The following is a 13,496-nucleotide window of genomic DNA, read 5'->3' as shown; positions in this document are numbered from 1 at the left end:
GGGAATCGTTTGAACCAGTTCATAAAACCTGTCGTTGACGAAAAAGACCGAATCGGTTCTCGAGTCAACAATTCACGAACCTCTTTCCGACGTGTCCTATCATAGTAAGCCAAGACCTGATATGTGAGTTGATCTAAATAATGTAAGGTAATAATTATGGCTAATTAAATTAACTGGAAATGTGTTAATTAATGTTAAACACATTAACAACTTTTCATTAAGACTCGTAGTAATATAAAAATCGTAGTACTCTGCGATATGTGCCAACAAATGGAGCAATTTTAGAGCATGCTATATGCCACGCAGGTGACGCAATTCCGTAATAAAGTAAAGGAATCACTAATTTGGTTTTATTAACTGGTTCTTTAAAACGAACTGTTCAAAAGAACCGAGTTCAAAAATCACTCAAGACTTCCTCTCTGTGACGGAGGGAAGGCGGGGGGAGAGTGAGCAGAGCGACAATAAAAGGCTTTGTACGAGATGTTGCCTGTTTTTGTCTAGCGGCCACAGTGGCTTGTATATAATTAATATGTATTCTGGTTCGATTTTAGTGTAACGATCAATTTTCGTGTCTCGATGCTTAGTCTTTCTGTTTTCTTATTTGATCCAATGAGTCGCCCAGACTCACTTCTTGCGGATTAAACTCTAATCCACAGTGCAGACGGATTTCCTACAACATGGCAGCTTCTTTTTAGCACATATGTTTCTGGGTAGTGTAGTTTTTGGCACACATCTAACGCTATCTGACGTCAGTGATATGCATCGCTATGCAATTGATGACGTGAATATTTTTTATATATCAAGACAGAAGCCTACATTAATAGAAAACACAAGGAGAAGGTTAGAATTATGAAAAGGAGAGATTTAATAAACAGTAATCCAGCATTGCCACCCAGTGGTCAACTAGAGAAATGTCTGATTGTTTCATTGCTGACTTGAAAGTTGTATGGTAAAGCTGATTAAAAATAAAAAAACATTTTTTACACACCATGACATATAAGTGGATCCAGACATACATTCAACCACCCCATAGGCTAATTTCCTGAATATGGAAAATATATTCTCATTTAGGCTTTAGGTCAGACCTATTGTTTTCTTTTCAATACAAAACTAAATCAGAGACAATGTAAATAATTTTCTTGATATCTAAATAATGTTCTGCAAAAAGCTAGGGTGTGTAGAATAACAAATTCAATTTGCCTGTTTTTTTTTTATATGCACAGTGCCTCCTGCCATTTCAGGGTAAACATTGCTATTCTGATGCATTTGATTGGTTCTTTTGTTTGAATTTGCAGCACACAACGTCTGCCAATTGCATCAATCCACATTGCTGCTGAAAGCTTTAGGCTAAGTACAACCCGTCTGGGAGCTGCCACCATGGCGAGTGATAAAAAGTGCATTCCAGTGCTGGAAATTTAAAAATAAAAAATCGGAACCATGTCAAAGTAAAAAAGAGGTGCTAAAGTATGATTTTGTGGTGGCTTTGCTTTAAAACTTAATTATTAAAATCTTAATTCAAATGAAGAAAAAATTGGAAAGTCTGACAGCTAGAAAATGATTAATGGTTGAAAACATTCGTTGGAAATTTAGAAAAAGTAATCACATGTAATCAGTTACATTACTTTTAATTAAGTAATTGAAATAGTTACAATACATATTACATTTTGAATGGGTACCTTGAAATCTGTAACCTATAATGAGGGCCGTCCTTAGGGTGGTGCAGCTGGTATGGTCGCATCAGGCCTCTCGGTGAACGGACCGAGGGGGACCCCCTGAAATGCGATCGGAGCTGTGCAAAGGCCCTTCCTGCTTCAAATGCTCCACCATCATCCCCATCCCAAAGAAACCTAAAATCACAGGACTGAAGGACTACAGACCTTTTGCTTTAACGTCTGTGGTCATGAAGTCATTTGAAAGACTGGAGCTGGTCCACCTGAAGGTCATCACTGGACCCTTGCTGGACCCCCTGCAATTGCTTACTGAGCAAACAGGTCTGTAGATGATACAGTCAACATGGGAATGCACTATATCCTACAAAATCTGGACAAACCATGGACTTATATGAGGATCTTTTTTGTGGACTTAAGCTTGGCCTTCAACATCCCAAACCTCCTGTCCAAATTAACTCAGCTCTCTGTGCCCACCTCCATCTGTCAGTGGATCACTAGCTTCCTGACAGACAGGCAGCAGTGAGGCTGGGAAAATTCTCATCCAGCTCCCGTACAATCAGCACTGGTGACCCCCAGGGATGTGTTCCCTCCCCACTGCTCTTCTCCCACTGCACCAACGACTGTACCTCTAAAGACCCCTCTGTCAAGCTCCTGAAGTTCGACACCACACTTATCGGCCTCATCCAGGATGGACATGACTGGAGGTTAAAAAGCTTGTTGTCTGGTGCAGTTGTAGCAACCCGGAGCTGAACACACTCAAAATGTTGGATATGATAGTGGACTTCAGGAGGAAACCCCTGCACTCCTTCCACTCACCATGTAACAACAGTGGAGTCATTCAAGTTCCTGGGCACCACCATCTCTCGAGACCTGAAGTGGGAGTTCCACATTGACTCCATTGTCATAAAGGCCCAGCAGAGGCTGTGCATACTTCCTTCGCCAGCTGCGGAAGTCCATCTTGCCACAGGAGCTACTGATACAATTCTACTCTGCAGTCACTGTATCAGTCCTCTGCACTTCAACAACTGTCTGGTTCAGCTAAGTTACCAAATCAGACCTTAGAAGATTGCAGTTTTTACTGTTTTTACTGTCGGTGTCTTGACACTGTAATCTGCTTGTGCTGTGAGAGCTTCTGTCACCAGAGCAAATTCCTCGTATGTTTAATGACAATAAAGCTCTGGAATGAAAAGTTTTTGAAGCCAAGATTCATCACCAGAGGGCGACATTCTACTGCACAGAGAGGGAGCTATGTTTTTTTTTATTTTTTTTTTAAATCATTTTTATTCATGAACAATAAAATATGAGCAAAATGATGTTTGCTTACAAAACATATCTGAATATCCCCTCTCAACTCCCCCTTTACAACTCACTGCAGACCCTATGATAATCTGTATGGGAAAGGTGTGAGAGTGTTTCATAAGGCTACCTTGAGTAATTTTTAGAATTGGATTGGTCATTACTGAATGCATCAAAACTACTGCTTCTGCTGAATTATTATTATTATTATTTTGATGCCATTTAAAATAATAGCTTTAATGATAACTAAACAATATAGATAATATAATATAATATATAGCTAAAGTGGAATCATTCCGCTCGAAAACCTAAAAGAATGTTGCTTTGCAACAACAACAAAAACCTAATTGTACAGCAATATCAATGCTGTTAAGAGGATTCGAACACTGTATTGACCAATCAGGAACCAGAACCGGAATATTCGTTTATAATGTTGTTTAATGACTCAGTCTACATTAATAAAGTTATCCTTAAGTAACTCAATACCCATATACTTAAAACATTAAATTCTGTTTAAGTGTCGTGGGCTGAAAACATTAAAATCTCAAAACAACCTATTCTTAGGGTTCACTCACAGTGCGGCTCTCCAAACCTACTTATAGCTCGGCTTTTCTTCTTTTTTTCTATTCCTCAGCGAGACTAAGAGAGAGTTCTGTGTGTGTTGCTCGCCTCTCCGTTGACTTCGTGAGCGGGTGCCGTGTGTTTAGTTGATCTTAGACACCATGACGTTGACTGTCCACTTCAGGCGCTCGGATGGTCTATTGACGCTCAGAAGATCGATACAGTGATGTTCACGACACATGGCGTTGAACTGGTTTGGGGTTCCAGCGAGACCGAAATCGCTTTTTTCAATAGGACGACTGAGTTCTCCCCCACCGTGAAAACCAGCGCGGAGCCCAGAAGTAATGAGTCGTGTGGGGAAAAGCAGACCCTGGACCTGGACTTGACTAAGACAGTGATCATCGGGATGATGCTCAGCACCATCACCGCGGTCACTGTGATGGGCAACTCGCTGGTTGTGATCGCGGTGTGTGTCGTGAAGAAACTCAGACAGCCGTCAAACTATCTTCTAGTGTCTCTGGCCATAGCTGATCTGTCTGTGGCAGTGGCCGTGATGCCCTTCGTCATAGTGACTGACCGGACGGGCGTCTGGCTGTTTGGGGAGGTTTTCTGCAACATCTTTATTGAGATGGATGTCATGTGCTGTACAGCATCAATAATGACACTGTGTGTGATCAGTGTGGATAGGTAAGTTCATATTAACCGGGTTTGATTATTTTAAGAGAAAGTAGAATTCACATAGGCTGGTGATATTTTTTTCTGTTTTATGACACATTTTATTAATGTTATTAGCCAGTTTTATATCACACAGACACACATACACACGCACGTGTGTGGTTGTAACCAGCATTTATTGTTTGAAAATAATATTTACGGTTTTGAATATAATAAATAATGTTTTATAAAAATGTAGAAAACCTGCCCCAACCTGATATTCATAAAAAAATAATTAAAATTCTAAATAATAATAATAATAATAATAATAATAATAAAATAACTGTTAAAATCTATATCTTTACTTGAAACTGGCCTTTATCCAAAAGCTACTGCAAAATAATATTTATGTTTTTTTTACATACAAATCTAGAGAAAAGAAGAGTTTCATTATATTTTTGACTCCAAACCCTGTAAAATATCAACAAAAACTATAACTAAAATATCAAAATGTCTCCTTTTAATTGAAATTACATTACATGAGCTTGTAATCTGTTAAGCATTGCATTATCTAATCATATTTTTTTAATTAAAAAACAAATAAATGAATAAAAATCACTAGAGAAATGAGCATAACAATTGCTTCCATGTCATTGGAGGCTGGATGAACTGGACTTTGAAGCTGCGTCCTGGTGTGTATGCAGTTTTGATGGTGCTCTTTGATAAAGTTCTGAGCTGGAATCCCAGGAGGAGAGTTCTGATGCTGAAACACCCTGCTTGGCCGTGGTAATTCGATTAAATACTTAGGTGCTTGCGCAAATCTCAGTGATAAGCACTTGCCCGACAACAACATGTATCCTCTGCCTTAAACCTATGTTTCTGGCATTCGTAGTAGAACAACTTAAGGTGCAACTTAGATGCCTGTATGTAGAATAACCTCGGCTAATGGTGTCTCTGTTAGATTTGCCTATACCTTTTTTTTTTGTATTAGCATCATTTATGATAAAAGAATATTTCAAAGCGGTCATATCAAATGGTATTGGATATTACCTTAATTTTTTACACATTAATAATCTATTATTTAACACTCTGCTGAGCAACTAATGGTTCATTATTTATTTATTTATTTATTTATTTTTAGTAGCTGTTTTTTTTCTTCTTCTTCTTCTTCTTGTCATGATTTAAACAGAATTATCCAATGACCTTTAATAATTCACAGATTAAAGCTGGCTGTAGAAATTTGTTTTGTTTTTTTTATATTTGCAGCTATATAAAAAGTTTTCTCTTCAGCTTTGAAGTCATAATTTAAGGCAACTTTAGGAATTCATTTAGAAGACAATGACAAAATACCAACCAACCTAGGTTTAGGTGTACCTAATGGAGATTTTTTTATTTTTCACTAAGGCTTTTCTTTTCAATAAAACAGACAGTTTTATTTTTCTCTAACAACTTTCAATATGTCAATATGAACTGAAAAAATAGGTATGGGAGTATGCAGCATAGATGTTCTTCAGAGGGTCTGAATGCAATGGAAAAAAAAATTAGTGTTGGATTTGAAAGAATTTTCACTCAGAAATTGCAAGTGGATTTTTCAAATAATTATAAAAATATAAACGTGTTTTATTTACAACTATACCCCCTTTTGTAAATGTGAAAGGAAAAATAGAACAAATTTATGTAATCTATCATTATGAACAGATAAGATCTCTTAATAAAACACTCCAAAAGGGTTTGAAATTCAGTAGATGATACTGAAAGTACAGTTCTCTAATGATGTTCCCACAAAACATTTGTTTCTATCTTTGCTTTCGACTACTGCAATTCTCTTAAATTAATTAACTGATATATTTGCAGCCTGCATCTACTGCTGTATTTCAATATTTCTGTGACAATAACTGCATTATAAAACCTAGGAGTTACCAACATGGGAGCTGCTTTTTAAGGGAGCATTATAATTGCCATGCAATCTCATTTGGAATGCTACAAATGAGATACAATACACAGAAGCCTTGTCTTGCAGTTGACATCAATAGAGTTTGATGTCAGCATGTTGCTAAGCTAAAAGCACTAAAAAGTATTGCTCATGCATGGCCTTCCGTGGTGCAACTGGTGTGGTCGCACGGGGCCCCGTGCTTGAGTGGGCTGCATTTGATTTATGTATTGTATTTTGTATTGTATTTTATTCAAGTATTTTATAACTGCCAGTGTCTGACCTTACGCTCCTTTACAATCCTTTAGCTTTCCATTGCTTATGGTTCTTGAATCGTTTCTGACTCCGTTAACTTCCACTGATTGATCTTCAACCAGCAGCTGCCTCAGACTACATTCTCCAATACCACTTATGAACTGAGTACTGTTTTAATCCAGTTATTTTCTGAGAGGCTTGTGCAAGTGTTCTGTATTTCATCCAGCATGACGGGGGACAAAGAGCAAACAGAAGTGTAGACAGTACTCAACATCAAAAGATGTCCACCCAGCTGATATCACAATGTATTGTGCCAAGAAGAGGCTTTCAGAGATCAGCAAATAATGAGTGTGCCTTGCTAACATCACTAATCCTACTGGGCATATAGGGTTTTTTGAACAAACTTCTTTTAAAAGTAAATAATAATAAAAATAAGATTTTTTTTTCCTAATATATAATTCAGTTGGAGAAATAGTCAATATCAAAAACATGTTATATTTTAATTGTCAGAAAATAAATAAATAAGGTAAATAGAGCATTTTATAAACTCTATTATAAATTATGAAATGGTTTTATGGTCCAATGATTTATTTGGTTTTTTCTATGTAGCTGTATGAAGGGTTTTACTTACCTTAAGTGTCCGATCCAATAAGTGTCTCTAAGCCTTTCCTTGATCAGAGGGATTCTCATGCGTGAAATGAAAGCTTTTATTTTTAGAGGAGGTCAGGGGAATAGAGACTTTCTGCTTTAGTTGGTAAAGAGAAGCCAATGTACCGTTGTTATATTTAGAATTTTGATCCATAGAACCTTTTTGAGGAAACCAGATGTTGATGAATGGAGTGTTTTGTGGGAAAGCTGTGGAGAGTGTGATTGTTCACAGATATAAAATCACATCAGCCACAAGAGCACCAAAGCTCAACATGTTGGATTGCAATAACCAGCGAGCCACAACTCCAATTACAGAATGTACCCTTTAGAAGTGCATTTCAGTCTTGTTGTCTTGTTTCAGTATCTAATGATGTGGACAATGAAATTAGATAGATCATTCGTAACAGAGGCTATGGTCCTTCTTTCTTGCCCAAGGTTTCCTATAAACACTATTACTACGTCATAAGACAGAGAAGAGAGAGATGCAGCAAGAACGACTGCTAATACAAACATTACATATTCATAATGGGGTACATTATGAGAGTTTTTTTTAAAGCTTATGAAGCCATGCAGAGTGAATGCGCTAATGCTGTCTGAAACTTTTTGACAAAGCCATCACGTTGAACATCTCAATGCAAGTTTAATTTGCCCAAAGAAAGTTTTTTTTTTCGCTGCTACTGACATTGAGCACATTAATAAGAAATTAACAACTGACTGTGTGTGGATCAAATACCAACCAATCAAATATGGTTCTAATATGTAAATGAATCCACTGGAGCTTCCAAAATGGTATACTATTTGAGTAAGTAACACACGTAGCATAGATCACTAAATCTGATAAGACTGTTAGCATCTCTCTCAAAAATGACCAAAGAGTTTTGAAATTTTTCACATTTAAAACTCAACTCTTCTGTAGTTACATCATGTACCAGGAGCGACGGAAAACGAAAGAGTTGGGATGCACCCATGGTACAGCAGCAAAGTTCCTTGATTATTACACCGGAATGAGAGTATAGTTCCTTGACATATCGGCCTAAAAATTTGCAACTTTTCATTTTCTGTCGATCTTAGTACACAAAGTAACTACAGAAGAGTCAAGTTTTAAATAGGAAAAATATCGAAACTTTTTGGTCATTTTTGAGCGAGATGCTAACGGTCTAATCAAATTGAATGATCTGTGCTAAGCTACAGCTAAAGTGCTACCGCCAGACCCGGAGATTGGCTGAATGGATTCAAAAACTGTGAAACTCTACTGTTTAACTCTAGGGGAGTTAATTTAACTCTTTTTTCAAAGATAGTGGAGTGTTCCTTTAAGAACCTTTAGCATCCATGGAAACTTTCCATTCCACAAAAGGTTATTTATAATGGAAAAGGTGTCATTAGATTGTTGCTATTACCTTCATGTAAAGTAAAATTGTTTGTTTTAGGAACTGTTCACCCAATGGGCTAGGTGCACAAGATGGCACCGATGAGCTTCAGTGACGCGAGTGTATGCATACTTACTTCTGGTCTTGCGACGCTCCACATTTACTACAAGGGAAACTTACATACGAAACTTGGCTAGATGGATATAATTAATGTTTTTCAAATTTAACAGCGAATATTGGTATATCAAAGACACGAAGAAACATCCTCCCTACATTATTGCGTACCTCTGTGTGGAAATTCATCAAGATACAATGCGGAGATTGCTTTATTCTTCTGTTGATTATGCGGATCAGCGTCAGCATCAGGTTAATCAGTCCACAGGGATTTCTTCATTCAAACACAAACCACTCAAATATCCAATACTTTACATTTTCGGAGAGCTGATTTTGTTCTGACTGTTATCTATAAGATCATAAGATTTCTGACTGTCAAACGAGACAGACAGATATTTCTGATAAGGTATGTATGTTTTATTAACTTTATTTGATAAGTTTATAACAGTGTACAATTTAACGTAATGCTATTATGGTAGGTTTGCATTAATTACCGTATTTTCCGGACTATAAGTCGCACTTTTTTTCATAGTTTGGCTGGTCCTGCGACTTATAGTCAGGTGCGACTTATTTATCGCCCTCTCGCCGGCTGTAGACGGTAATGTTTTCTCTTGGTTCTGAATAAATGCGACTTATAAGGCGTTTCTCAATGTCAAGGATACTTCCTTGGCAGGACTGGTCCTTCCAAGTCACTTCCTTCAGAGGCTAGACTCCTCTTTAGCATTCGGAGAACACGTAAATGGAACAGGCTAGCAAGTACACTTAATTGCATCATTACGTCAGTGAAAAGGTCCGTTTGAATAATGCTGTGAATGGTATCGTTAAATTACTTTGGACAACTTAACTTATTATTTATAAAAGAAATGCCGATGACGCAACCAAGCTAACAATTGTTAAATGACAGGTCTGGTTCAGTTAACCATTTGTATTTGTATTTGTATAATTTACAATATCAATATGGTAGTAATTTGTACTGCATTTAAACGTTAAACTTTACTTATATTTACTACAGTTATAACAAATGTTTGGTGACGTAAATAAAAACCGTTAACGCTCCGACTCCATTAACGTTTGACATTTTTGAATTTTTGAACAAGACAGCAAAGCTGCGCGTATAGGATTGTGGGTGATTTGAGAGCGCGAAGGATACACATATGCATCCTTTCCCGTGTATGGGATATTTTTCGAACGAACGAACGAATTTTTCGAACGAACGAATGTTGAAATTCCGAGGATCCTCGACATTGGGACAGTCCTTCGACGGATGTCGATGACGTAGCATCCTCGAAATTCTGGCTTCCGAGGATCCTTCCTTGACATTGAGAAACACCTATAGTCCAGTGCGACTTATATAAGTTTTTTTCCTCGTCATGACGTATTTTTGGACTGATGCGACTTATACTCAGGTGCGACTTATAGTCCGAAAAATACGGTAAAATATCGCTGTTTGCATACATGTGTGTTTTTAATCAATGTTTATCTGTTTTGTAAAATATCTGTAGCATAAATAATTTTGTCTAAGCAGCGAATGTATTTTGTTACGAATTCTTCAGATAAAACAAATATTAAAATTAGTCATGTATTAGTTGTATTAATTTACAGCCCATTTTTTTCATTTAAAAATGTTTGATGCAAAGTTAACTTTGTAAAATAATAAAATATTTTGTGAAAATGATGATGAAACAAACTAATGTATGTGCACAATTGAGAAATGTGAAGATAAATCACAGCCCATGTCTCACAAGGTGAATATTTCATTAAACAAAAAAATAATAATCAATTTAATACAAAAATTTTCGAGAAATAAGTAATTTTTACATTTACATAATTGGTAAGGTAAAAATAAATTATGTATCTGTGGGTACATACCATGAGCTCAATTTTCATTTCGTGAACAGTAGGGAACATTAGTGTATTTAATTCATTCACCGGACCCAGACATATGCAAGTTTCAGATGCACTGGCTCAGTTAACATTTATAGTAATAATAGCAGTGTAGATATTATTTGCATTTGAAGTGATATTATAAATCCTGTAAACATATATAGAAGGTAATATTTGTATTTCTCCGGTTCTCTGCACTGGCGTTTAGCACAGCCGAAAGTATCAAAGCACACACTCGCAAGACCGGAAATCCAAAATGGCGTACATAAGCAACTAGCCCATGTTTCTTTGGGTAACCAAAAATGGTTCTTCTGTGGCGTCACTGCAAAATCTCCCTTTGGGTTCCTTTTTAAGAGTGTTGTTCAAAAATCTTCACTTCATTACAGGGCCGGCTTTGCCGACAGGCGACACAGGCGACCGCCTGGGGCGCCATCTGCTGGACGGGGCGCAAAATTGCAGAATTAAAAAAAAAAAAGTTAATTAAATGTATGTATCGTATTATGAAAGCTGCCTTGGGCACCAAATAACCTAGAGCCGGCCCTGCTTCATTTGATAAAATGGATAATCTGACATGCTGTGAACGCAGCGTCTTTTCCACTCAGGTTGTTGGTGAAATTCAGGTCAGAAGGGATTTCTCGGGTCTGGTGCTTTTGAGGTATTTTGAGCCATATCTGGCACATTATGGGGTTCTGTAGATGCAAGATCTTTGGGTTCAGTCATTTTGAGGAATGCAGTTCCTGCTATAACATGTAATTTGAAGATACCTCATTAACCACATTATCCTCTTTTTCCGTAGATACCTTGGAATAACTCGGCCTTTGACCTATCCAGCGAGACAGAATGGACACCTGATGGCCAAGATGATAGTCAGCGTCTGGTTGGTATCGGCATCCATCACTCTCCCGCCGTTCTGCGGCTGGGCTCAAAACATCAATACTTTGGGAGTGTGTCTGATCAGCCAAGATGTGGGCTACACCCTCTACTCCACAGCTGTGGCCTTCTACATCCCAATGGTGGTCATGCTTTTTATGTATTACAAGATTTTCAATGCTGCCCGCAAAAGTGGGGCCAAACACCACTTCACTTCACTTCCCCCAATTCAGAAGGGCTGTCCTGATCCAGCGTTGGACACTGTAGAAGGGCTCGGCATGCACGGGATGAAGAACGGTGCAGCTACTGAAGAGTTGTCTACCCTCTCCTGCCTGTTGAACCGCGACCGGCGGAGCGCCTCGATTTTCAGGCGTGAGCAGAAGGCAGCCACCACCCTCGGGGTGATCATGGGAGTTTTTTCGTTCTGTTGGTTGCCGTTTTTCGTTTTCACCACAGCACGGCCGTTCATTGGCGGCCTGCTCTGCAATTGTGCCCCCGTCTGGCTGGAGCGAGTACTGCTGTGGTTGGGCTACACCAACTCGCTCATGAACCCTTTCATCTATGCCTTCTTCAACCGAGACCTACGTTCGACTTATAAAGACCTGCTATGCTGCAGATATCGAAACATTAATCTGCATCTCTCGGCTATGGGAGTACATGAGGCTCTAAAACTCTGACTGCTCACAATCTGTTTATATGGTGGGATGGTGCATAATATATCTTGTTGTGACTAGAATACTGTTTGTAAGCGAAAAAAAGAAAAATAACTTTATTCAACAATTCCTTTGTCACCTCTGTATCTCTCCACATCACTCAAACTGCCTACGCTCTTCTGTGTCAGCCGCGCCACAAGGATGCGCTATTTCTTTATGTATTTTGCTTTGATTTGAAAGAAAACAGCGCATCCTTGTGGCGCGGCTGACATCTAAACATTCAAAACATTTGAATCTAAACATTCAAAAGGTTTGACTGCAATTTTCACCTGAAATTAAAAGACAGTAAAATATCAATAACTTTTATTGCTTTTCACACATATTGTGATTATAGGGCAGACTAATATAGACTTATTTTCATACGGTTCCATGCACAATGCTATATTAAGACCTCATAACAATTACATACTGTACATACTTTTTGAAGCCGAAGCAGCTCTATGTGCATGGCTGTTCTAGCATAGTAAACCTGCTTGGTAGCTCACCTACAGTACACTGAGCGATGCACTTGCGATTTAGAGCACTTGGGTGTGCATCCAGTGAAACACAAATCATGATAAAATAAGTGAGCTAGGTTACTTCAGCATTGCATTTTTATCTCACATTTGGATTTGTCAATACATCAGAAATGTGATTCCTTGCTTCAGGTACTATGTAAATCTGCATGAAAGTGTATTGCTTTATCAACACTTTAAAAGTGTCATGGCATTTTTCATTTGGAAATGAAATTAGTACTAGGCCTGTTTCACTTCTTCATTGCCCTTTGTTTTAGAACTACACATTTACAATGTACAAATACGTTGTTGTCTGTGTTTTAGTGTGTTTACTGTAATATAATCTGAACTGCCAAATATACCTATTCGCAAAGGGTTTCAAGCCCTTTGAAAAAAGAATATACATAAATTGTGACAAAGATGTACTGAATATTCAATTTATAATTTGAACCTCATAGTCAACATATTGTCAGTGAGCTTGTGTCAGTATTCTGATTGTACATGCTGTGCACTCAGTGTTTGTTTTGGAAGATGATGTACAAACCCAACCGTCTCAATACTCATTTTTCTTAATAAACATTACCCTAATAAATATTCGATTGCACATGCATTTCATTAGCATACTCTTAGAAGCCCAAATGTCTTGTTTACCATATAGGTCATGAATATGATTTGAACTAATGTGTTTACTTCACCTCTCAAGTCAAAGCATTTTAAATTGGACTAATGCTGAAAAATCCTGAAATGCAAAATAAATACTGATTTTATATATAGTAATTACAAATAATTTAAAATGCATTCAAGTGAAACACTGTTTTTCCAGTGGTGCAGAGCATGCAGATGAAATGTCACAGCTGTGTCACAGAAGCTCTGATGAACCAGAGAACACAAACATCTAGTGGAGGTGTGATGAAGCTGCAAGATGCATCAATTAGCACTAAGGAAATAGTGCAAGTCTGCTGCTCAGAATCATCACATTACTTTTTTGAGTGCTACTCAAGGCCTTCTGCATACTTCCATTCGTATACTGAAATATAAGT

General features: G+C 37.7%; 1 protein-coding gene across 1 annotated transcript; it reads left to right on the top strand.

The window, feature by feature from the left end:
* The first annotated feature begins 3,534 nt into the window (after positions 1–3,534).
* Positions 3,535–11,959, top strand: LOC132132162 (5-hydroxytryptamine receptor 7-like). Its single transcript, XM_059544464.1, has 2 exons — positions 3,535–4,214; positions 11,176–11,959. The coding sequence occupies exons 1-2, from the start codon at positions 3,754–3,756 to the stop codon at positions 11,924–11,926; spliced, it is 1,212 nt and encodes a 403-aa protein (XP_059400447.1). The 5' UTR covers positions 3,535–3,753; the 3' UTR covers positions 11,927–11,959.
* Positions 11,960–13,496: the final 1,537 nt, after the last annotated feature.

The sequence above is a fragment of the Carassius carassius genome, chromosome 49, assembly GCF_963082965.1.
Source record: "Carassius carassius chromosome 49, fCarCar2.1, whole genome shotgun sequence".
NCBI classification, from domain to species: domain Eukaryota; kingdom Metazoa; phylum Chordata; class Actinopteri; order Cypriniformes; family Cyprinidae; genus Carassius; species Carassius carassius.
Note: the sequence above shows the minus strand (reverse complement) of the source record. Positions and strands in the feature narration are given on the sequence as shown.